Source organism: Carassius gibelio, chromosome A19 (assembly GCF_023724105.1).
Source record: "Carassius gibelio isolate Cgi1373 ecotype wild population from Czech Republic chromosome A19, carGib1.2-hapl.c, whole genome shotgun sequence".
In the NCBI taxonomy this organism is placed as follows: domain Eukaryota; kingdom Metazoa; phylum Chordata; class Actinopteri; order Cypriniformes; family Cyprinidae; genus Carassius; species Carassius gibelio.
This window is the reverse complement of record NC_068389.1, coordinates 23,556,310-23,583,375: the sequence shown is the minus strand read 5'-3', so window position 1 is coordinate 23,583,375 and position 27,066 is coordinate 23,556,310. Positions and strand designations below refer to the sequence as shown.

Below are 27,066 nucleotides of genomic sequence, written 5' to 3'. Positions count from 1 at the left end.
ATTTGGACACTAATATGATAATACCACGCTGATCTGTGAAGTACCAAGGTGTACCATTTCTTACAAAAACACACTGTAGGAGTACCATGGTACCATGGGATCTAATATATATATATATATATATATATATATATATATATATATATATATATATATATATATATATATATATATATATATATATATATATAATTGAAATCAGTATAAAGGTTGTATATATATATATATATATATATATATATATATATATATATATATATATATATAATTGAAATCAGTATAAAGGTTGTATATATATATATATATATATACATGGGGGGGGGGTTAATTGTTCTTAAATTGTATAAAACAATATTATCACAATGTGAAATTTACAATTAAAATAGGTTTAATTTTCTTGAAGCGATACATTTCCGATTTCTTTCTTTTGGTTTTGCCGTGAAATGTGACCTGGACATGTTAGATTCACCCGTGAAACAGATCTTCACTCCCTTTTGTAACAAAATTCCCAGTCTTAAAGATTTTGGTTGTTATTATTGGCCTGTGCTGTGATTGTGTTGGCTGTCGCTGTTATATACTTTTGACCTAAACAAGATGAAAAAAAAGGGAGAAAAGGCTAAAGACATTTGTGAACATCGTCATGTCTCTGTGAACTGCCTTACAGCAAAATGAATCACAGAGACCTTTTTGTTCAGGAATGTACTTTTTTTTTTTTTTTACAAATTATCCCTCATTTCAATTTTTGTATAAGCATCAGCCCAGACTAACAGCAAGCACGTGTTTTACCATAAAATGCTTCTTGCTAAATTCTGATATGCTGAGAACACAGAATAATGACACTCAAGATTGTGGAACAAGCGATTAAAGGCATTACGTTATGTGAAGTCCCAGGGTCCAAAATATCCCTATTTCCTTTTTTTATTACATGATTCATAATTTGATTCATTCTCAAAAATTCCCCTTTCATGAATGGATATAATGAGGGCTTGTGTGAGTCTGTGTAAGTGTGTGTACAAGAAACTCACTGCTGAGTCTGAGAGTGTTGAATGATGATTGTTATTGATTGTTATTGTTTTCCTTTCTTTTTTCTAATAAAGTGTAAAAAATATATATATACATTTTTGTGATTGAACTATAAAGTTTATTACTTGTAAGATATCAAGAAAATGGGAATTGTTTACTTATGGTATATTTTGTCTCAGAGCATGCTGATAAATTAAAGCTATATTCATTTGAGCTCTGGTCTCGTGTGTGTGCGTGTGTGTGTGTGTGTGTGTGTGTGTGTGTGTTCTTGTTTCACCTCTAGATGTCTCTCTGTGTCAGGATCAGCAAGCGATTCAGCAAGCGTGCAAGCAAGAACTAAACTAAGTATAACTTTGAAGAATAAAAAAAGAAATCAGAATTTGGAGTTAGAACGGTTCTTTTTTAATCAATTTATAATTTGTTAAATCTCCATATTTATTAAATCATATTAGGGTTTCTGCAAGTCTTTTTTACACAAATTTAGGCCATAAAATTGATTAATTCAGAGGAGAATATCTTTATTTCATGAAGTCATTGTATTAAATTTTGCAAAAACTGCCTTTCTCTTTTAGATTTGTTTTCCAATTTCCAATTTAAATATCCAAACATCCTTAAGATAATTTATTTGAGATGCAAAATAAAGATATGAAGTCTTGTTTTCTGAAGAACTGCACAAAAGTAAATGAGTTGAATGCGAGGCTAAAACTGTGCACAACTGTAAATGTTTTAATCATCATTTTGATCAGTTTCCCATAAAAATTATTTTCTTGTGTCATTTTGCTTCTCAAGAATCTTTGGACATTTGCATTAGGAAACATGACAAAGATACTGATAAAGTATATCTCTTTTTACAGGGTGATCAGAAGCTTTAAAGTTCAAGTAATGGCGATCTGTTTAAACCTGAACTTGAATTGTTGATAATATATGACATTTACAATTAAAAACCATATTGATGTACTGTTCCATTCAATTCAATTTATTCCTATAAAATGTGCTTAAATCCCTCTTAATTTTACCTTCATGAAACCTGCAGAAATCCTGTCAGATGTTGTGCCCTGAGCAAAACAACTGCTTTAAGAGTCTATGGGAAGACTCAGCTCAAAGCTGTTGAAGGTTTGGATGTGTTTGTGTGTCAGATGTGGGGCGGGCTAAGTGTGCAAATGTCTCGCCCACTGGGAGGATCAGCTCTGTGTGATGTGTTTCATGGGAAAAACTGCAGTAACACACCGCTGTGTGTCTCACAGACCGACTGTGCACAGCGCCAGATCAGCTGGATGCTTCAACACCACGGTAAGATCTCATCTACTTACTGTAGAACAGAAAAAGAGCAGAATTATTCTGTTTTACAAGCTGAATAATCCTGTTATGTCTATTAATAATGTTTTTTTATGGAACTCTTGATATTGTTTCCTGATTTATTATTTTTAAATTGAAACACAACAGTGGAGATGATGTGTATGTGATGCATTTACAGAATTAAATTCACTATATTTATAAATAATTTATTAATAATATGTATTGATATTTATTAGTTAGTACTAATGATTGTTTTAAGTTTTGTTCGATTTTGTATTTGTAGATGTATTCTTTTTTTAATACACAAATTTAAACTTACAGTAAAACTCACATAATCAGTAGTAATTTTTTTTTTTTTTTTATCCAGTAGTTTATTCATTCCAACAGTACATTATGCATAAATATGTAATGGACTATATACAATCTCTGGACCCCTGATTTGAAAAGATTGTGTTGAAGCACAATTCGTACTGTTCAGTTCCACTACTTTTGGAATAGGTGCAAAGTAGTACAGTTTACATTTTCTATAAAACAATGACAGTATCAGTGTGTGTGTGTGTGTGTGAGAGAGAGAGACACCCCAGGGGCTCAGCAACAAAGGCTGCATGAAAAGTGAGTTATTTTAGTTCAGAATAAAGGCAGTTCTCACACACCACATCTCTCTCTGTTTCTCACCAGTATTAAGATGGAATTTGCCCACAGTTCTCTGTCCCAAGTGTCTTTACTCCTTCCCAGATTTCCTCTCCAGTACTTACCAAAAGCACCGTGGTGATACCTATCATGATATATTTATCCACCATTAAACTAAATGACTGCCAAATTACTGTAACATGCACTTTGATATAAAACTATCCTATACATCCAGCTCTAAAATTCTTCGGGATTTATAAAGCAGCTTTAAAACCATGTGTATTGAGGGCTGGGGAATTTTCCTAATTAATACCAGACTTACTCTGGTATTACAGTCTGATACCATCAATGTACTGTACTGCCATACTAGTTTATTGTACGTTTTTGTTACACTCCTTAAGTGTAATATGTCTTAAATTAGTACATATATGTTAATATAACTAGTTTTGCACCACTGTTGATCGTGGTATTACCTTGAAAGAGCAAACAGTGAGGTAGAGAACAGATCAGATCAGTTAATCAGCTTTAGTGTTTGAAAACATTGGTCTTTCACACTCAATCTACCAAAATAGTGACTGCTCTGAAATTGTGAAACTGTGGCACTCATTGATGGTCTACGTCAATTTGAAGGATGCAGTTTTGTGGTCACTCACCGTTTCTCAGTAAAATGAAGCCACAGTTTTTGAACTTCTGAATACAAGAGCACTTTCCACTACTGGGAGGATGTATAGATCTTACTGTAACTTCAACAACTGGATCTGCATTGATTATTGAGCTTTAAAACTTCTCCTAGTGTTAATAAATTAGTTACTCTTGTCTTGTAGAGACATAAGTACTCAGTGAAGGACTCTAGAAGTGAAATACATTTAGGTAGACATTACAGGACCTTTTCTTTTAAGGATGTGATTTATTACAATAAAAGCACAAATTATAACACAACTATTTTAACCGTTTAGTCCACCCAGCATTTACTCATCTTCATGATGTTCCAAACCTGTAAGACTAACTTTCTTCTTAGAAACATAAAAGATATTTGGAAGAATGTCAGTAACCAAACAGTTTCGATTCCCATTGACCTCCATTGTAGTGATTGTCCATATAATTGAATGTCAGTGTTTCTTCAAAATGTCTTCTTTTAAGACTTACTTTTTACTGCAGAACATAAAATATGATATTTTGAAGAAAGTTGGTAACCAAACAGTTTCAGTTCCTAATGATTCCTTTATATGGACAAAAATGCAATGTAAGCCAATGGGAACCTAAACTGTTTGGTTACCAATAAATATATTATTTCAAGACTTTATTTTTTTACTACAGAACATAAAAAAAGATGTTTTGAAGAATGTTGGTAACCAAACAGTTTTGGTTTCCACTGACTTCTATGAACAAAAAATATATATAATGAAAGCCAGTGGGAACCAGAACAGTTTGGTTTCCAGTATTCTTCAAAACATCTTCAGGTTTGGATCCATATGAGTAAATGATAAGAGGATTTTCATTTTTATGAGGACTATCCATTTAATAGGACACAAGTTTTAACAGACATTCTCATATTTGAATAACTAAGACAAAATACACACATTTTTTAAACTTTTTTGTATTTTTTAATCATTTCTCATGAAGAAAGACTTAATTGAATACACATAAACGTTTTGTCTGCCAATGGAAAAGAACGGAGGTGCGTTACCACTACATTTACTCATTAAGTATGTGTTATGGGACCACATGCTTGCAAACATCATCTACGAAGAATATGTATCTTACCTTTTTATTTTACTGCTACATACTGCAACACTGACTTTAACCTTAACTTTAAAGATCTGCCTCATTTAAGTTCATTGTAATGGCAGACATAGTTGGAAGATGTCATTATGGGTAAGGCACTAGTGAGATAAACATGATTCTTGTTTACAGAGCAGAGAAAATATGGCTTGGAAAAGAGTAATTCAGACTAATGTTGGGATTAATTCTCTATCCGCAAGGCAACTGCAGTGTCCGCACTCGCACGCCTCGGTTTTTCCACCATCTAAGTGTATGATGTCACTGGCAGCTTCCAGGTGTAGAGTGAATTTGGCACCAAACTGAACAGTTTCCACTCTTGTCCAGCAAACACGTTCTTATGGGGTCTGAACGGATGGGTGTAAATGGAAGTGGGGGGGGGGGGGTGTGGCCACATAATGTTTTTAGTTGGCCCAAAAAATGGCATGTCTTTCTTCATGAGTAACCGGCAGAAATGTTGGTCTTCTAAGAACTCCATCTGGTTTTTCTCTGCCTGGAAAGTGGAATGTGCAGTTTTTAGCAGAAAAATGCCTTTGTTTGCCCTTTTTGAAACCATCAAATTCTTCCCGACCATGGCCCTGACCACAGTGGCATTCCCACAGGGTGGTGCAGGGCACAGTGACAATAGCTGGAGACATGCCAGTGAAGAGCACTAGGCTTGCAGACACACTGCACTACAAAAAATGAGCTCTTCAGACAACTTTTAGAAAATGAAGGCAACTATTTACATGACTTTTTTTGTTGAACATGTCTACTTGATTATTTTGATGGAATGTATTCACTTAATTTGACCGAATCCGAGATTTGGTGATAATGTACAACAATGAGAGATTTATGATATAAGAACCTGTTTAAGAGCCTTTAAGAGGTTGGTCAATGTTGACTATGAACACCAAATAAGGTTATGAATTTTCAGCACAGCTCAAGGGTTAAAATGTTAGCTAATTTTAGGGGTGGGCGATATGATTAAAACCTGATATCCCAATCTAGTTCTTTTATATCTCTGTTTTTATTACATCATTGTTGTGTAAATGTACCCTAACTGGCTGTGCTTTCCATTTTTCAAATGACTGAATCTTTCTCTTAATGCTGAAGCATTTGTGAAATTATTTAGTTTGTAGGACAATCGTCATTTAAGAATAAGAATCATGAGTTCATTATATTTAACACATGGTTGTGTTACCAGTCAACTGTATGTTTAAGATCAGTTTAGATATAAGAAAAAGAAAAAATCTTTCAGAATGCATGCCAACCACTGGATAAGGAAAGCAATGCAATCCCTTCTTCTCACGTAATAAAGCCTGTCTGGCGTATAAATATGTTTAATAAGCATCATATAATGGCTGGGTTGTTTGCTAAACAGCAGAAGTTGGCTCTAACATGTCCCACGGCAGGAAGACACATTGTTCTTAAGAGTAAACAACCCTCCCAAGATCTCAACCAAAACATTCGACTCAGAATTAAACATCTTTGCGTACCCCAAATTGGTATTTATCTCCAGACTGGAATTTGCACTTTAAAGGAGCTATGTGGAGGTTTTTAAATAAAAAAAATCTTTAAGATAGAGTTTTCATTTGTACATGTATGAGCCAACCATGATGTAAAAAAAGAATGACACCTCGACTGTCCACCACGGTTGCCTCTATCAGCCTGTAGGCTCAATTGTGTGTGGAGGAGTCAGGCCCGAATTGGCGCGAAAATTCACAAAATGTGATGTCATGCGCGTTCTCTTCTACTTGGGTTTACAACCGTACAGCACGCCAGCCATTATAGTAAGCATCGGTAATAGTGTTTTCAAATGGACTCTGCGGATGGAAAGAAGCGACCAGCCTCTGGCAGCACAATTCAGACACCCACGGACACTCCTCGTAAGTAAAAAAAAAAAAGAAGAGCGTGCACACTGAGAACGAGCATGAGACTGGCTGCAGTTCCTCTAACGGCCACTGGTGTCAGTAACGGTTAGAAATTTCAGAACCTACGCAATGCTCCTTTAATCTGCACAAGTTTTGCTTTAATTACAGTTTGCTTCATTTCCTAAAAATCTTAGTTTTGCTTGTCTCACTTTTCATGTTATTCATACGAAATCTTTCTCAAATTCTCAGTCTGATGTTTTTATAGCTATAAAATTGGTCAGAAATGTAACTTGACTAACTCTTTGACTGTGGTATTTGTAATTTTTCATTTTTTCAAAGATTTTTTAAATTATAGTTTAATTTCCTAGATTTCTTAGTTTTGTCATTCTCACGTTTCTTCTCATTTTATTCCCAAACTACAAACTCACAGTCTGCACATCTGTCAGAAATATGGGAAATGCAACAATTAACTGCAAGTTTACACGCAAGTGGAGATAAAGTACTTTTTGTGGTACTCTGAATCTGGGATAAATTTTAAATCCACAAACAACACATTTAAAATGTGCTGATGAATTCATTTTCAGATTGAAAATGTTTAATAAGGTTGACATTTGGCCCACTGGTGTTTAATGGCAATAACTGAATTGGCACATAAACCTCAGGAAACAAATAAATAGCAGAGGGCACACACACACACTTAACCAGCTGGTCAATTTTCCACACTGAACAATGGGGTTGGAAACTTTTGCAGTTGCTAAACAATATGTACCATGTGCTTCAATAAGTGTGAGTGATTTTGTGTAAAATTAAGGATTTATTATATTTCCTTCTCATAACACTTGGTGCATTTAATAAACTGGTCTCCGGTACATTGAAAACCTGTGGAAACCACATTCAAAAAAACGTTTCTGTTGTTCTAATGTTTGGTTTTACAGATCATTTAGCAGCATGTTTCTTTAGAGACCTGTGGCTTTGGAAATGCATGAGGTGGAACCAGAACAGAGACGCCTTTCCTGGATTTGCCATTGCATGGGGTCTTTGTAAGTTTGTACTTTTAGATGGACTGCAACATAAATCTCAGATGGTCTTGTTGATGAAGTCTGTGCATGTGGATTGGAAAATATTACTTATTACACACAAAGTCATTAATCTGCACCTTGTGGAGGCAGGTTTAATAATGTGGGAATGCTGTGGAATTTATTTGATTAGTTTTAGATGGCAGGCTTAGGTAATGGAGAAAGTTATATAGCATTATTTGGAATGAAATCAAGTTTGATTTTCGGAGGATAGGGGTGTTAAAAAGAAAAAAAAGAGGAGAAATTTAGTTTGAAATATGAACAACATCAGATGTTTGCTGATTGAACATTTTTTAGGTAGTTTGGTTTGAAATGCAGTTAAAAACGTAAAAAATTGTTAATGCATGACAGTCTGAATGATGAGATCTGATTTCATGTGTTTTTTCATCATACACTTTGTGACTGATTGCAACCAATTCATTTTTAATAATCATATTTAAGAAATAGAAGTGTGAAAACTGTCAGATTAATTTATTATCAAATGGTTTTTAGTATAAATCTGGAAGCTTTATAAAAATGAGCTAAAAACACAGATCTGTTGTGTTCTGTTAAATTTTCCAGGTCTTTCCACTCAGTCATATCCTGACAGGTAATACTATATGGCTCAGACAAGCAGACACTCTTTTGTGAGCCGTGAAGTGAGCTGTCTGTTATAGTTTGCCATGTCATAGCAGGACACACAGACTAGTGGGAAGCTGTCACCTATGATCTGAGAACTGGCAATGACTTTATCTTTCTGCTTAAAGGATGGACATTCTACAACACTTACACATTAGTCTCTCTTCCTTCTGTCTTTGTGAGAATGATTTGCTATTTTATTTATGGATATTTTATTTATGGATGGTTGGACCAGATAGTGAACCGATTTATTTATATATTTTATTTGAACTTTTTTTATTTTTATGGATGAGCTGGACCAGATAGTGAACTGCCTTAAGCATGCATCATGCACGTAAGCTCCCTGTGGGTTGTGTATATTATATAGATATATTTTTTTTCTTTTTTTTTTCTTTTTTTTTTTTTTATGGATGTATTGAACCAGATGTTGGAGCAAAACTGATTTAAGTGTGCATTTTTGTTTTTAATTATTTTATTTTTATGTGATTTTTTTCACTATTGATGAATGAGCTGGATCAGATCAACATCAAGTGTGCATCATACATAGTAGTGTGTTTGGTGTAAGTGGGGGTGATTTTCTTTTATTTTATTCAATGCATGAGTTTAGTGTTTGAAAAGCAATGTCTAGAATGAGCAGAGCTGGAATCTAGACAACATTGTAGTTCTAATATACTGTAATTATTCTTTGTGCAATATGGTTTGGTCACTACAGAATTCCCATATTTCCATTTGTGTTATTTATTTTTTTTAAGTAAAGTTTTGCTGTCTTAACTATTATGTGGAAAATAATATGACAGTTTGTCCAAACATATGACTGGCAAACCTCTTGATCCTCATGAAGGAATGTTCTGTTGTTTATATCAAGAGTTGCTCAGTTTCTTGTACTGCACTGCTATCGTCATTTCTAGACAAAAACAATATGGCTTTCAGGGAATGAGAGCGTGATTCATAACTATTTCCAGTTTTACAGGACCGTTTGCTCATTTTGGGGTGAGAACAGGATGTGAAAGAGGGGGAGACCGCGCTATCACTGTCATAAAAGGGAGTTGGGATGTTTCTGACCCCTCTGGAGTTTTACATCTCATCAGATTTGCATGTTTTACAATCAGAAGGACTCCCACAAAGAATGGCAAAGCAGAGCAAGAAATACAGTGGGACAAGAGATGCAGGCAGAGAAAAACTGCACACTTTTTGGAGTTCGCCATTTACTTGTTTCATTGCATGTTTAATGAATTAATCTTCTTCCAAACACTGTCAACTGTTTTCAACGGGTGTCTGGTGGTCCAGCCTTCTTCATTAGGGCTTGATCCCCCCAAAACAAAAGCTTGGGAGGTGTTTTAACAGTACTTAAATTAAGTTAAATTAATCAAAGGATAACTGATAGCTCGCAGGTCATTGTCCCTGCTGAAGTGTTCTTTTTGTCATATTGGTTGGTTAAATATACTTTATTCCGCTTATTTCACACAGCTACTGGTTTAGTTTACTAAATAAATACATTGAATAAAATAAATTATACATAAATGGTTATTGAAATGTTAATTTGACTTGAAATTGTCATTATGTGAGAGAGAAAAGAGATTGCAGAGGGTCATTAAAAATAATAATAATAATAATAGCTGATATTCTAATGCACTTAATATGGACTTGAATCTGACTAGTGTCATCCCATTTATGATTCATAATTCAAGGATTCAAGATTTTTATTAGTCACATACACGGTTATATAGAGCATATATAACCAGCAGTGAAATGTGAGTAATGCATTATGCATTTAGTAAATGGTTTTATCCATAAACGTTTTAAGAAACCCCAGGTGATCTTAAAGAGTATAGTTCATCAGTGCGTGTTTTAGCATGATGCTAAATGTTAGTTTTCGTAATCTTTAACTCCATGCCTCTGAACTGACTTTTCGGCTGACATCAACAATCCCTTTAACATTTCAACCTTTCTAAAACAATCATTTTGCAAAGGTTAAATAAGTCCCACCCTACATGTTTTCTCACTGACTGAATATCCAGTTTTGCTCAGTAGTGCATCGCATGACATTTCAGTTTGTACAGAGCAGTGAGAGATCTGTTGAGTTCTCAGTGTGGGAATCTGTTTATTCTCACGCTCTGTCCAGGACACACACAGTTATGATCACATATTTAACACGCATACAGAATGACCACTTGTCTCCCCACTGGACTCAATTTAATCATAACGGACTAGACTCCAATCTGTAGTGTATCCTTTTGCAGACTCTCTCACTCTCTGTCTTACTCACTCTCTCAACACACACACACACACACACAAAGAGAGAGTGTTTAATTTAAATTGACTCCAGCAATTTAATTAAAAACCTTCTGGCCTACTTTGATGCAAGATAACCACTGATTACAAATCAAAACAGATTAAATTTTGATTACAGGCTATATAAATCGCTTGGTACTTCTTTTTGATGTGGAAAGGCTCACAGTTAATTACTCAGTGACAGCTTTCTTTAAATCCTGTTTTTCTTTAGGCCCATCTGTTGCCTGTGCTGTATGAGTCAGAGAGGAGCGGAGCATCATGTCAGAGCCGTTTGACTGTGACAGCTGCAAGGAGTCTCTGTACGGCAGGAAATACATCCAGGTGGACGACGTTCCCCACTGCGTCCCCTGTTACGACCGTCTGTATGCAAACACCTGCCAGGAGTGCAAAGAGCTCATCGAGCACAACACACGGGTGAGTTTCCCAATGATCAGCATTTAAGGGATTCACAAAATTCAGTATTTTTAAATTACATTATATTTAATAGAATTAAAGATGGATGGATTTCTCCCATCTTCACTGGAGGTGCCTAAGACAAACACAAGAAGCTTCTGTTCTGTGTTTGGAATTCATAGCCGTCTGAATCAGCAGACACTAGTGAAGTATGTCTTTTTTATTGCGTAAAGGTCTCAGACCACTCCTTTCATGGTAGTGGAAGTGACAGAGAACAGCAAGATCTGTTTTGCTTCAACATGCCTTAGCACTTCCTAAGCAGCTGCGTCACCTCGTTTCACCTTTTGTTCTGCTGTGCAGTGACCTTTGACCCACAGTTTGATGATATAACTGATTCAATGGAGTTAGATGCTCATTTCATTTGACTAACTACAGGTTCTGGTAACCTGAAAACATCACGCCACATACTGTCTCCAACTGTCCAGAGTATTCAGCCTCACGCATGGTCGCAAGGGCTAAACTAAATTCAATAAACTAGTTACCACATGATTTTCTAGAATGAGTTCATATCATTTACAGCTGAACTGACATTTGTTGCTGTGCTGTCTGTGTTCAGGAGCTGTATTATGAGGACAGGCATTACCACGAACACTGTTTCCGCTGCTCACACTGCAACCGTTCGCTGGCCGACCAGCCGTTCACCTGTCAGGAAGACGCCCTGGTGTGTAACGACTGCTACTGCAATGAGTTTTCATCTAAATGTGTGGCCTGCGGGAAGACTGTGATGCCAGGTACAGTTCCTAAACACACATGCATATGCTTATATTTCATGTACACTACCATTCAAAAGTTTGAGGTTAGTAAGATTGTTTAAAATTGTATTTTTTTTTGGTAAATAAATACTTTTTCTCAGTAAGTACATATTAAATTGACCATATGTAACAGAAAAGACATTTACAATGTTACAAAAGATTTTAAACAAATGCTGTTATCTTGAACTCTCTATTTATCAAAGAATCCAAAAAAAAAAGGTTTCATGGTTTCCACCATGGTTTTCAATGGAAACTTGTTTTTATTATGGAATACTGAAAAAAAAGAGATAATTTTGACTTATCTCACAATTCTTTCTTTCTTGCAATTGTGAGTTTACATCTTGCAATTCGGATTTTTTTTTTTTTTTTTTTTTTTTTTTTTTTGCAGTTCTGAGAAACAAAATTGAATTGCGAGGTATAAACTCAGAATTATGAGTAAAAAAAAGTAAAATTTTTATATTTATTTTGTAGCAGAAATGGGCTTCCATTGTTTTCAGGTTTCTTGAGCAGCAAATCAGCATATCAGAATGGTTTCTGAAGGATCATGTGACGCTGAAAATACAGCTTTGCATCACAGAAAGAAATGTAAAAAAAAAAATCAGAAATTAGTTATTTTAAATTGTAAAAATTATTTTAAAAATAATAAACCATGTCTTGTTACCAGACTGTATATACCAAAAACATCCTCAAAGCAGAAACTGAGTTAATGAGTTTTGATTGGGCGTCAGGGTGTGGTAGAGATGTGACAGTGTGATTACAGACACGCTCAGCTGAGAGAGAAAAGCTGCCGGCCACACTCACACACACGCTTGCAGGCCTGATGCTAACACTCAGGCGTTACGTTACCCATAATTACACTCCGCCGCCTGATTTTGTCTCTCTGGATCTTTTCGGAGAGAAATAAGAGAAGGGGAAAATTCCAGATGGATAAAATTACAAACTGAAAGTGGCAGATCTCTCCTCCCTCGTTCATTTAAAAGGCTCATTTTCACACCCATTCTCAGTCATTATACACAGATCAATTGAGCTTTTTTCCCACCAAACCTGTACTTTGTATCTGCAACTTGTGCCTTTCCAGTTTCCACATGCAGTTTTATCAAAATACCACCCATTGCACCATTTCCAGCCTACGATTTTGACACGCCTCAAACAAAACTCCCACACAAGAGGCTTTTGTAGATTTAGGGCAGTTCAGGCCCAAATATGCACACAGTTGTGTGGTGTGACATCACGCGTAACCTTTAGCTTTGTAGTTGCTAGTTACCTATCAGACATGATCATACCCAGCCACAGCACAGTAAAAGCTCTTGAGAAGAACCTGTAGAGCATTAACAGGTGAGGCTGTTTCTCAGAGAAAATCCATTGCAGACAGATAGAAGCACATTCAAAACCCCCAAAATCCAAAATGACTGTTTTGTGGCTTTCAGTTTATGCCTATTACCTTTGAGTCTATTCTAGATGCTAGTACTTAGTATTTTTTTTTTTTTATTAATAATTTTAGGATTTTTATTATAGTATTTTAGTATTACTATTACAGTATTTATGCATATTTTGTTTTAGCTTTTATTTTCATTTTTCATTTTAATTTACGGTTCAATAATTATGTTAGGTTTTTATATAACCAATTTGTTTTATTTTCATAATTAAAAAAAATAATAATTTACTGACCAAGCCAACATTTCTGATTTTCAATTAAATCTTTGAAGTTTTTCATATATTTATAATTTTGCTTTATTTTAGCTTTGTTTTCATTTTTATTTTTGTTTATTCTTAGTTAACCATAACAACGCTGTAATGTACTTGTAAAAATGGAAAAATATTAATAAAAATAAAAATTCTTAATATCAAAAATTTGGATGACATCTTTTCCTCATGGGTGTTTATCCAATCAAATGTTCTCTAAACTGCAAAAAGCTCCTCTTTTTAATTCGCAATTTGTAGCTAGATATTTGTCTGCAAAAAAATTTAAAAAATGTTCTAAAAAAATATGGACAATAAGACAAAAATACATTCTGAAATTTCCATTAGTTGAATGCTTTAGCTTAGACAATGTCTTCTTAATGCTCTAAATATAGACAATGTGTTTAACAGTTTGTTTTGGATTCGCTTCATTTATAAATTACATGTTTATATTTAATATTCTTCCTTGTTTTGTCCTTTACTGCATTTTGTTTTTATCTTTTTTATGGTCTTGTACTTTATCGTGTATCCTTGTATATTCCTCATATTAATTGTCTTCGTAATTTATTGTCTATTCCCGTTTCGCGTGAGGAGATAACAAAAGAAGGATATCATTGGACCTATCACAATAAAGATCTTGAATAGTTTTATATGAAATGATTTCCATCTCTCAGGCTCCAAGCAGCTGGAGTATGGAGGCTGCGCGTGGCACGAGGAATGCTTTGTTTGTTGTGGTTGCGAGCAGCCCATCGGCGCCATGTCGTTCATCCCAGATAAGGGCGAGTACTTCTGCGTGCCCTGTTACAAGGGACGATTCGCCCCACACTGTGCCCACTGCAAAGAGGTGAGATGAGATCGGTCAATAAAGGTGCTTAATCACCAATGAAGTTTCAGTGAAGAACCTCTTCTTTAGATTATTAAAATGTTTTCTTCACACTATAAGAAATGATTCTTTTAAGAATTGTGAATGGCAATGGCATCACTGTGAAACCCATCATTATTTAAGAGTGCAAACACATATCAGAATGTGAATCCATATATTAAGTTTTTGCTTTTATTCTATTGCAAACCTCTTTCAGTTGTATGCCAGTGAATTAAAGTAGTTTTTGTTGGTCTTCTCTCTTACAGATCTTGGTTCAAGGTGGTGTAACATTTAGAGACGAGCCCTGGCATAAAGAATGTTTCCTGTGTACTGGATGTAAAGTCCAGCTTGCGGGACAGCCTTTCACAACACAGGGTGAAGATCCGTACTGCGTGAAGTGCTTCAGCAACCTGTACGCCCAGAAATGCTCTGCATGCGACAAACCCATCACAGGTCAGTGTGTGGTAGTGTGTCTCTTATAACAAGTCTGCTCTTTATTACCAGTCCCTAACTGCTAACAGAAACGCTTTGTCAAAATCACAAGACAGTTGTCACATTCACACATTGTCATGTGCTCGGAGGCTGATGGTGCTTCACAATGTTGAGTCAGTCTGAAAATGTTTTCCTTATTCATCTTAGATCCAATGGGTTGTGAACTCAACATGGGGGTCAAATATCCACAGTTTATATGTTTTAATGTCTTTTAAGGTGCTGTATGTAAGATTTTGCATCTACTAAAGCATAAAATACCATAAAATGTTTGCAGATATTTAAAAAACATGCTTAAGTAACATACTTGTTTGTCTTAAAAAATAAATGCTACAGTCAGTTATTTTTCTTTGAAAATGTGCGTTATGGGCCAGAATTTCAGTCTTTGTTTTGGTTTGTTAAACCCACCCTCTGCCAGTTTACCCAATAGTATTTCGGCACACGGATTGCCAGTTAATGGAGAACACAGCGTATTTATTTTCATTCTTCGTCAAGTGCACTCGTTCATGTTCGTGTCGTCATTCTGGCAACCTATGTGCGCTCAAGTCTGAGTAGGAGTGGTTGGATGATAAAAACCCTCACCAATATTTCGAATTTGGACTGCAATACCTAGCTCAATAGTCAATCCTACATACATCGCCTTTACAGTTCTGCAAAGGGAGTGGTTGTTATTAAAAATACATTTTGATGAACTCACCCTCATGATGTTCCAAACCTATTGACTTGTATCTTCTGTGGAACAATCCATAAAACAAAATATGAATAAATCACAGATGAACATTTAATTAGGAAAATTCATATTAACACAGTATATTGTAACTTTTCTTAGCGTGTAACCCTTTCAGTCTATAAAAACAATGTTTTAAATCATGACTATGTTGTTTTAGAGATTGTAGAGATGACTGCTCAAAGTGTAATACCTCTGAATCGTTTTCTCTATCTCAGGTTTTGGAGAAGGGAAGTACGTCTCGTTTGAGGAGCGTCAGTGGCATCAGCCGTGTTTTAAGTGCTCCGAGTGTTCGGTGTCTCTGGTCGGGGCAGGATTCTTCCCTGACGGAACAAAGATTCTCTGCAAAAGCTGCAATACCAAATAACCCACAACAGCTTCTGTTAAATCTGCTAAAAAACAGACCTTTGAGTAATATGAACACATTTCTGAAACATTTGACATAATTTAAACATGAAATGTATGATGTACATTAAAGTTTTAGTGTTGCATTCTTTCAAATCAGAATGTTAAACATCTTTAACTAGACGGACTTGTTTGATCAGGCTGAAGCATTTATGGTTCAAATTAGAAATTCTAATCATTTGAACCAAGCATGCATACATGCAAAGGCTCAGTTCCCTGAGATGTTGTTGTTGTTTTCGTCATTAATCTATTCAATATACATTTGAGTTATTTTCCATGTGTTTGCATAAACATTGGGCCTTAAAATTCCCTCCAACAGCAACATTCTTAAAAAAAAATACATTTGAACAAAACACACACTGACCCAAATGATTGTTAATGTACGATGCTTATGGATTAAAGATGTTTGTTAAACATAGTGAATTGTAGAGGACTATTTTAACCCACCAATGCATGCTTTTAATAATTCTCACATAAAATATTCACACATTAATTCATATTTATGTTGTTTTCAAAATAATATTTTTTATGATTTTTTTTTACAGATGTTTGATGTATTTTTTGCACATGAATGCCTTCTGTAAAACTGCTCATGCTGTTATATTTCCTTTCATAAAACTTTTTTTGTAACATATATAACAACTTTCAAATATCATTTAAGGTTCAGACAATGTTTTTCCCAAATAATAAATCCTTAATACATGAATTTAACAATTAATAAAATTAATTAATATGTTGTGGAAACAAATTATTTAAAAATTCCACCTGTCATATATTTTAACACTAAATTACTGTGACTAAATTTCAAGTTTAAGCTCCTTCTGAATATATTGTCAACCTAACGTCTCCTAACAACAACGGACATGCCCTCCACGTGACGTTAACTCTAATAATTGCTTTTAGTCATGCTTGATTTTAAATCTCGTGTGAAACATTTATTTTTACTTCACTCTTTGCCCCTTTACCAGATGCCAAATTTCTGACAGATGTTTAACCCAAATAAGGACATACCGCTCTAAAATATGACTATGGATAAAGTCATTTCGAAAAATGAATAATGGCAGAATTACTACAGGTTTCTCACTGCAGGAAGTAGAAGCACAAAGAACAGGAAGTACAGGTGTTATACCTTAGTGCGGGTGTAGTGTTCCCAGCAGCACCACTAATCTCAGTTTCCACATACATACAGGGACAACATTTCAGGCTGAGAAATGTCACACTCATCCATACACCCACAAAAATTTTTGATCAGAGATATAGGGCAACAATTCCTGGACTCTTTTCTAATCATTCTCATGGATCATCGCTTCGGTGAACTGCCAGAATGTGTTCAGTGGAAGCTTCTGTCATCAAAACTAATTCCTCATGTGTGTAAACACACCTGGCAATAAATCTCTTTCTGATTCAGATTTCAGTGTAGTTTGAGAGCACAAAATGTCCTATTTTACTTCAAGAGGTCCTGAAACAAAAATATGGGGAAAATGAAAAACACGACAGAGCGTAAACAATCCTTTAAAACCCCTTTTAAAACCATCAATCTGTAATCATTAGTTTAAAACAATTCTCATGACTCTTCCCTTAGAAGAGCTGACCCTGTTTAAAGAAATATGAAAACTGTGCCCTAGTTTGTCCCAGGAGACACTGTGTCGTATTCAAGCTGTACTCTGGGGGTTTTGGTTTTATCTTGTGTCCTAATTCTCAGCGGACAAAACATTTCTCCTGCTGTCTCTGTTAAAGCCATCTGAACTGAACATTGTAGCCACTCAATCCATCATACTGCACACACTCAGACCATCTATGTGTGAAAACCCAAACCGTGCATTCAAATATTGATCTAATTTGGGGTACAGGCATCACTAATCATTATTCGTTTTAAAGATTTGAAGAAACCTCAATGAAAAATTATTTTCCATACACATCGGTCACAAAGAACAACTTCTAGCTAAGTCTTCTAAATAAAAAACGTACATAAGTTTTAACAACTTTTTATGAAATACCTTTTATTAATTTTCATGCTTTCTGTTTTTTGAAGCCACAGTTTTAAAATTTCATAATAGTTTCAGGTTTGCCATGACTATGGATGTGACTATCTGCGAGTTCTATTTTGAAACTACTGTATATAGTTCCACCTAGTGAACGATAGCTGTAAGTGTGTCATTTGTGCACAAAATAGTGTTACAGAATAGCATAAATAATAATAACTGAATCTCCATCATTTCCTTTTCACAATCCAAAAACATGCCGCATAGGTTAATCTGACACACTAAATTGTCTGCAGGTGTGAGAATGAATGTGTGTGTCTGTGGGTGTTTGCCCTGTGATATACTGGATTATTTTCATCCTGCATTTCATATTAGTGATGAAAATTCATTTCTTGTAATTGACAGGCGTGATGATAAGTGGACTTGAGTTTTTAACCTCCATAAATAAAGCATGGGCTAAAAAATGAAATAAAATAAAAATACATATTTATTGTATTTAGATTTTTAATTATAAAAATACATATTTTCATCTAGTATTTTATATAAAGGGTGTAAATTCATTTATTATAACTGACAGGTGTGATGATCAGTGGGGCTGAGTTCTTACCTCCATTATTGGAGCCTGGGCTAAAATATGGATAGAGTTTGTCAGCGAAAGACTGACCAGTGAAAGAGTAGATAAGAGAGCAGGACTCCACATCATAAAAGGAGACCAGACCCTCTTCATAATCCACAAACACACCGAGCTGCTGACTTCTCACACTCAGACGCAGGGAGACGAGGGGATCATCACAGGCAAAATATTCATTCCCATTCCTCAGAACCACAGTCCAGAATCCATCACTGGGACTCAGTGAGATCCTTCCCTTCCTGTCAGTGGATTCTCTGGCCACTCCTAAAGTCCATTCAGTCTTTCCCTTCACCTCCACCTCAAAGTAAAATCATCCTGAGGAGAACCCCTCCTTTCCCATGACACAAATATTTGTATTAAATCTCTTTGGGTTGTCTGGAAGTTTCTGCTCAGTGTCTCCATGTCTCACTTGTTTTCCATCATCAGACAGGATGAGTTCAGGATGAGCTGTATCAGGATCCAGAGTCACATCCACTGAGAAAACAGAGAAAATGAATCACAACTTCACAACACAAAGAATTTGTAATGACTGATTGATCGACTAATTATTTGGTCACACTGATTTTTAAAATAGACACAACATTTAGATATTTTGTAATGATCTTTAATATTTAATTCAGTTTTGATTTAGATTGTATCGCAGTAATGACCCTGTGAGTATCTGAATGTAAACTGGTGTAGGACAGACAGCACAGTACAGTACACTGCATTCAGCTGCTTCCACTGTTGTTGGTTCAACTTCAGGTCTGTAGAAACACATGACAATAAAACATCATGAGATCTTTGAGATGTTTCATGTGTGGAATTATAGACACGCTTTATGTTCTCTTGCACTCCTTCATGGTTGTGTGCTGACTGACATTACTCTGGATACTATGGCTCTTGATACATCACAGAGACTTGCTGTTCTCACACACGACATGCACCAACAGTTGTTGTTTTTTTATTGTCTCCCTTTATGTTGATTGGATTGCACTATTTTCTGTGCAGTTGTGCTACTGCTCTGATAATTCAAACTTCTGCTCTCGTATCTCACTGCTAAAGCCCGAGTAATCTTCCACACAGTATACTCAAATGCGAGTGACCATGATCGTGGATGAACGAGTTCAACACATGCATAGTACCACCTAATACTAGACTCATAGTGTCTCAACATTCACCTCGCACCTTTGAGGTTTAGTTGCAGACACAAAAACTTGGCTGCACGCAGACCATCCACGGAACATCCTGACTTCTGAAGTATACTTTCAAATTTATATGACAAATTTATAATTGTGTCATGACTCATGACACAAGAAATCAAGGTATGTATTTAAAGAACTGTGCACAACATCATGAATATATTTTATAAATGTATGTATTGACGCACCAATTAGAGTAAGTTTTCAGTAAATGTGATTTTTCAGATGCAGTATATTTTAAATGAAATTGTTTCAATAGTTTAATTTGTATTTCATTGTAGTAAACATTTTAAATTGTAAGACATTTCCTTTCAAAATACATGCACTCATAAAACTGCTGCTTATGTTAAATGCAAACAATAAACATTAACAGATTACTTGGAAAAAAAAAAAAAAAAAACCTTGTAGTGAAAACACGTATTTCTGAGGGCTGAGGGATTCATGTCCCTCGTGAGTCCTGAAACTTTCACCAGAAACTGATTTTTACAGTTTTAGGTGATTGATTTAGGATCAAAAGTTCATATATCCTTCATGTTTTTAAGACTTTGTCATGTGACAGAAAAACCTAACTTAGCTGTACAAGCAACCAAATGACTTTTAATAACTATTTCCATTTCAGTGTAGTAAACAACTAAATTAGTAAATTAGTTGACTTTTTGACATGATCAACCCTGGGGCATGTTGCATGAACATATAGCCATGTTAATTATCTTAAGTATGACCAAATAGCAGTTAGAGGTAATCAATCTTACTTTTGGCATCATATCGGACCAATGTACGTTTTTATGTAACTTAGAAAAACAAATGTAATGGGCACTCTTAAAGAGAAACAAAATCTACAAATTTGTAAAACCAGAAGCTTATGGTTCTGTGCCACGAATCGCAGTTTGACTATCAAACCAGAACTTTTCATTTCCATTAGAAACCTGTTCAGGACAATCACTCTTATATTTTTCTCACTTACCTCTGAGTATCATATGTCCACAAGGGTCTTTCAGCAGCTCAGTAAATCTTCTGTTGTATAAAGAAGCTGATCTTTTCATGCGTCGTTGTTGATCAAGTCGTCTCCAGTGATGTCAGAGCTCCTCCTGCATTTACATATTTACATTCATTCCTGTATTTGGTGTGTTGGGTTCATGTGTCTGTTTGTATGGAGCCTGATGTTTTTTTTTACAACAATTGATGGTTCCAAGAATAGCTTTCATTTATCAGTATGATTACGTTCTAAATTATAGTAAGTTACAAAGTTTAATCTAAGTTTTTTAATTAAAAAAGCGGTTAACAACAAAACTTTTCAACAAACACAGATCATTGTCTTATTTCAGTTTTATTCAAAACAAGATGGTATAAAACAAAAAAGTAATAACATGACCAACTTTTTACATTAGCTACACAAGTTTATCTAAACAAAAGGTGAAAGCTATCCAGAAGCAGGAAGGGAAGGTTTGGATCCACTGATACGTCATTCATGAAACATAAATAAAAGATTCCATCATTATGAGCAGAACTGGAACCTCATGTCTGCAGTTCACATCATGCAATAACAGGTGGATCTGAATCCATCAGAGAATAAAAATGACACAAGAGCTTGACTACGATCCGGAAAGAGGGAAACAGAACAGTGGAGAAATGCAGCGGAAGATCCAGACGTTCTAGAGCGGAGAGAATCGAAGCTGACTGAAGAGGTTTGGTTTGTGTGAATATTATCCAGGATCCATTAGGCAGAGTAATCCTGCAAAATTGAACATTAAACATGCATTTAGTTTTAACTCACTTTAAAATGTTTGTTCTTAGGATTTATCGTGGATTCTCTTCATTTATGGCCACCAAAGCAACACTTAATAAAATTCGAATAGTGTTTTGTTTTTTCAAATAATAATTACAGATCAAGTATTCGAATATTCCACTATTTGTGGACACCCCTAATTAACATTCTATTTAGCAGCAAAAAATGGGTGAAAACAGCACCAAAACCTGACTATAAAATCTACAAATATATACATATATGTACACACAACATACTTTAGTACATCTGAACTTACCGCTCTGGGTTTCTTGTTCATCTTCATGTCAAATCTGTAAAGAGAAAACATGAATTACCAAGCAGCCCGTCACGGTCAGATAAACAAATGAACCTGATTAAAACCCTGCATGCAACTAAAATATCCCCACCAAGTCTATGAGCTCCACAAACATGCAGCTGAAAAATAAATGCAAAACCAAACAAAAGCCAAAAGGAAACTGCAGCAACATCTGCAAATGCTCAGGTAGAAGCAAGCGTCACAGCATTCTTCCACGTGATGTGGATGGCCCTACACAGCTAAAGGACAGAAGACACGGGAGTGAGAAACAGGAAGTAAAATTGAGACTTACTCAAAGTCATAATCAAACATGCCAGAAGGGCTGAAGGGAGCAGCGGTAGGAAGGAAGAGAGCATCAGAGGTTAGTGCACTACACTGAGCAGCACTTCAGTGCTACAGTCCACTACATAGGGTGTGAATGTGTGGTTAGTAGTATACTAGATGAACAAGCTCAACAGGACAGATACTATCGAATCCTCTCTAGGGTGTTAGCAAATATAGGACCCTAACTAGTTATCATCTTATTTCATCTGAAGTGATTCTGGATGCAACCATCCATTTCCAAAAGAAAGCCAGAAAGACCAAGAAATGGGTTTGAAAAGCAATTAAAAGCTTGTTGACCAGCTGAGATATGTAACAGACATTAAATTCTTAAAATGTGATTAATTAAAATCATTTTAAAAATATTTCAAATATAGTGGTTGTTTCAATTTAAAAAAAAAGGTGTAATTCGTGCCTAATTTTTTTTTGCCCTTTTCTAAAAAAAAATAAATAAAAAAATAAATTTTAATATTTCATTCATCAAATATTCGTTGTGGCAACAAATTGTTTATTTTGCATGACAATAAAATAAAAAATTGCAAGCGTCTGAATTTTGTTTTTAAGAAACAATACAATGCATTATGTATTTCCAAAAAAAAAAAAAAAAACTAAAGACAAACAGGTCACTATTTATTCATGAAAGTTCATTTTAAGGTTAAGGTTCATTTGAAACACTTTTTTGCACTATAAATGCAGTAGGAGCCACTCTGGGCTGAATCAAAGTAAACTAACTTCTCAAAATCTCCTTTCTGTCCATCTAATCCAAACACAGATCTGAAAATTGAGCATCTTCTCTAATCAAACCGGTCTGTAGTGAACTAGAACAGAATCAGATAAACATCAGGACAGAGTAAGAGACTTCAGGCTGGATCTACACGAGAGGAAACAGCAGATAAAGATACTAAAAAAAGAGAAACCAAAGCAAACTCAGCTGAGCAGGAGCCACAGCATTATGAAACTAGTAAAAAAAATGGTAAAACCCTCCGGTTTGGGAAAAGATATATGGCTGGCTACCAAAATCATCTATGAATATGTTTATTTATAACAGCTCCTATATTCCTTTAGATGTGTCCACAAGACATCAAACATTTCACAATCAAATAACAGTCCGTTTTAATTAGCACTAGAACAGCCAGAATGAGCACCATTTTATATCCTGGACCCCAAGGGCCTGCTGGAGATCAGGTACCTGTGTCTGTTCTTGTTCTTGCGTTTCTTGTGGCTGCTATGGTGGCTTGCAGAAGACGACGAAGCAGCTTTCTGGGGTTTCAGGTCCTGCAGGGCTCCATCTGCCTCCTCTGTGTCTTCCTGGCTGGGTTCGTTTTCCTGGTTTTGGAGATCTGGGGATGTGTCACTCTCTGTTCCGCTGCCTGGTTCACCTAAGAAGGCAGAAGAAAAGGAAAGCTTACAAAAGCCCCTTTCACACTGCGATTCCGGAAAATACATGGGTAATGTGTCCCGGCAATTGTTCCGGGTCGCTAGATTTTGCACTTTCACACTGCCAGTGATTCCCGGAATATGTGCGTGCATTCACACTCAATCCGTAAATGTCCCGTAATGACACGTGACATCAGGGCGTGACGTGTAATGTAAGAGTCGAAAGCGTTAGGCACGTTATACTTTCACTGAAGCTGGCGAACGATCTCAGCATCAGCCCGAATACTGAGGAACTAACTGATCTCTGCTTTGTTACAGTTTGCACATATTTTTTTTCCCGCGAGCGTTGATCTGCTTCAAAACACCTGGTAAAAGAGTCACGCGATAAAATGCGTCATCACTACGACAAACCCTTTTCGGCATTAGATCTGGCTTTTGTTCACACAGTGCTCGTTCTGGGACTTAACCCGGCAATATTACTAGGTCCCCGACCCAGGATCAATCCCAGGACGTGTTTGCATTCACACTGAAGGTGACCTGGCAATGTTCCTGCAATTTTCCGGGTCTGATGTACAGTGTGAAAGAGGCTAAAATGATTCAAAGATTAAATCAATAAAAACACTGATTCTCAGTCATTTACAAATCTTACAAAACAACCATAAAATTGACTGTTTATCATAACATAATATATGGGCATCACATGTACTATTAAAGGTTTTCAATTTTAATTTGACATTATTCATTTTACTGGCGATTCCTGAAAATGCTGTCTAGGTAAAAACAAAACTGTGACCTCAGCTCACTAGGTTTTAAAACAATGCCCTTTAATACTTAAAGAAAAATTATATGACTGATAGAAATCTTTTGCAGAAACAAGAAGCATGAGAATCTACTCACGTTTTTCATTCATATGATCAGGAATTCCTCCAAGAGCACAAACAGCCTGTACAACAATCCACAAAACAGTTTAGATCATTTTGTTATATTTCTTCATTGTCATTTCTTAGTTTTCTTTTACTTATTCTATATGTACAAATAAGATATAAGTATATATATATATATATATATATATATATATATATATATATATATATGAAATACTGACCGCCACTGATGTGACGGAGGACTTGCTGAAAAGTCGTTCTGCTTCCTTGAACTTCCTATTCCTCCTATCCGTCTTGCTGTTTGAATTCCTGAAGTAGGAGAAAGATGATGCTAATCTGTACGTATTTAAGATTGATATACATCACTGAACCACATGAAGTCACACCACACTCACTTTTGATTGGTCAGATATCGGTCCCATCCTCGAATGATGTTACCATACATCTGAGTGTCCTCCAGGTAACTGCCTTCAAATGCATAAATCTGTCTTTCCAGATTCACCAAAGTCTCCTGTTATAAACACAAATAACATTTCAGTTTCAGCTGTCAATCACTCATCACCTTTATATAATCATATTATAATAATATGAATTCTCTGTGTAGTTCTACTTTCTTTGTTTATTTTGTAAACCGAATCTCTGCACAAGTGGCATCCTTTTTTTTTTTTTTATAAATTGCTGTATACCGTTTTGCTGTATGTGTCGTGCATACGGAGCCGCCACAACAAAAGCGGCTAACACAGTTAGCACGTTAGCGCATATATATATATATATATATAAACAGTAGATATACTGGAATATCATTTTGACACATGTAGTACAAATAAGGTAAAATAATACTTTCTGGTGTATAAATACAAACACAAATCCATACATCGATTTTAAAATATGAACAACCGTTTATTTCAGACTCGTGTTTGTATGCTAACGCAATTACGGCTATTCCGGTCTCCTTTGGTGCCGCGTGAACATGGTTTGTAGGGTTTTGGACATTTAAAAAGGAATATAATTACCGCAAGCTCTTGTTTTCTCTTGACCAGTTCGGAGAGCTCTCGGCGGGTGTCGGGGATCTGCGGTGGAGTCGCTTTGGCGTGCATCGCCATGATGGAGCTGACTGAGCTACTCGAAGACCGAGAAAAGCTGAGATGTGGACTTCTGACTGCAGTACTGCGCTTGCCTTCCAGTCCGACAGGGGGCGCGCTTCGTATCCAGAGCTGTTTTTATACAGTCAATGTTCCAGAGAGCAAAAATGTATAAAAACCGGATAGGGTTTTTCAGTAGAATGCTTTTACTGTCTATGGTAGAATGAGAACTGTGATGCACCTTAACTTTAGAAGATTGCACGTTTTGGCGTTCGTATGAACAGGGAAACCTTACATCAAATTTCGTTTGCGTACGATAAGTTCTAAGACGGGAATCATTTTAGTAATGATCAAATCCTGATAAACTAGGGTGTATACTGTAATCCTAAAAATACTGCTATTTATAATATCCAAGAAATATATAACAGATTATTTAATTCGCATTTAGATAAAATTTAGATCTTTCCATGTGACGTATCCTCCTCCTTAACCAATGAAACGCGTGCGTGAACAGGTAAGCCACGCCTCCCTGGGTTTTCGTTCTGAGTACTATTTCTAGAGTTCTAGCCAATATGAACTCTCTTTGCCTTAGGCCACCATTATTAACATGGAGCGCGTTCGCGTCCCGCACAACAAAATCTCCGCCATTCTCGCGCTTTCTCCCGCTTTTTTTTTTGTCTTTTCTGTTATTTTACATGCACAACATTTATTAGCCACTGGCCACCAAGCGGCGACAGAGTACTTGATATAAAAGCAACTTTCTTTGCATTAACTACAGACGTCACAGTAAAAACCTATTTTGTGAAAAAAGGGCAACTGATGTGAAGGCAAGAGCAAATATTATATTAATAATAAATGTATTCAATAGTAATATAGATTTACCCGATTGGATCATAAAAATAGAATCTGCATTCATTTGTAAAAAACAAAACAAAAAAACATTTATTTATTTTGTTATTGGCTTTTGCTGATTAACGTTGTTTACAGTAGGTTATTTCAGAATGAGAATCCAGGGCCTGGTTCATATATATATAATATATATAATAAAAGTAAAATAAATAAAAAATACTACCAACCACAAACTTTTGAATGGTAATGTATGTTTTTATTCATGTTGGTGTCAGGTGTCTTATAGTGCTGTGGACAAAAATTCATCCGTTTCAGCTCAAAGTGCATTCTGCTCTAAATCCAGACGGAGTGCCAGTGTCTCAGACAACTCTAAAGGATCCTCTCGCTGTGAGTAACTCGGGTTAAGATGAAGATAATTAAGTTAGAAGTGCAATGCAAACTGTTAAAACACTCCAGTAACAACATTATATGAAAACAAATGAATATTGATGAGTTTTGGCTTTTCCAGAAAGTGAGTATATGTTTGCATGTGCACATAAATACAACCACTGTACATATTTTAAATTCAGAAGTGAAATTAGGTATAATATTCATTGGAAAGAAAGAGATACTGCTTTTATCATTTATTAATTTTCAAAAGCAGAATAAGAATAGTCATGGATATCTCTCAGATGTCTTGTTTTTCATGGTTTTTTTAGAGGATTTACTCTTGTATCTGTTGTTACCTACCCTTCCCTGGCCCG

General features: G+C 35.6%; 2 protein-coding genes and 1 pseudogene across 5 annotated transcripts; 1 reads left to right on the top strand and 2 right to left on the bottom strand.

The window, feature by feature from the left end:
- Window positions 1–2,160: 2,160 nt before the first annotated feature.
- LOC127935485 (four and a half LIM domains protein 3) lies at window positions 2,161–17,344 on the top strand. Of its 2 annotated transcripts, none has more exons than XM_052533395.1 (6): window positions 2,161–2,313; window positions 10,779–10,981; window positions 11,577–11,751; window positions 14,127–14,296; window positions 14,581–14,767; window positions 15,749–17,344. In XM_052533395.1, the coding sequence occupies exons 2-6, from the start codon at window positions 10,826–10,828 to the stop codon at window positions 15,895–15,897; spliced, it is 837 nt and encodes a 278-aa protein (XP_052389355.1). In that variant the 5' UTR covers window positions 2,161–2,313; window positions 10,779–10,825; the 3' UTR covers window positions 15,898–17,344. The 2 variants fall into 2 exon arrangements, with proteins under 2 accessions (XP_052389355.1, XP_052389356.1); XM_052533396.1 differs by lacking the exon at window positions 2,161–2,313 and adding an exon at window positions 7,517–7,621.
- Window positions 17,345–18,474: 1,130 nt separating this feature from the next.
- LOC127934995 (zinc-binding protein A33-like) lies at window positions 18,475–20,772 on the bottom strand (annotated as a pseudogene).
- A 265-nt stretch (window positions 20,773–21,037) lies between these two features.
- LOC127935487 (chromatin modification-related protein MEAF6-like) lies at window positions 21,038–25,585 on the bottom strand. Of its 3 annotated transcripts, none has more exons than XR_008148092.1 (8): window positions 25,406–25,585; window positions 24,788–24,903; window positions 24,614–24,701; window positions 24,406–24,451; window positions 23,321–23,510; window positions 22,864–22,949; window positions 21,772–21,805; window positions 21,038–21,461 (listed from the first exon to the last, which is right to left on the bottom strand). XR_008148092.1 is itself a non-coding variant. In XM_052533400.1 (8 exons), the coding sequence occupies exons 1-8, from the start codon at window positions 25,493–25,495 to the stop codon at window positions 21,447–21,449; spliced, it is 609 nt and encodes a 202-aa protein (XP_052389360.1). In that variant the 5' UTR covers window positions 25,496–25,585; the 3' UTR covers window positions 21,038–21,446. The 3 variants fall into 3 exon arrangements, 2 of the variants coding, with proteins under 2 accessions (XP_052389360.1, XP_052389361.1); XM_052533400.1 differs by lacking the exon at window positions 22,864–22,949 and adding an exon at window positions 22,103–22,132; XM_052533401.1 differs by lacking the exon at window positions 22,864–22,949.
- Window positions 25,586–27,066: the final 1,481 nt, after the last annotated feature.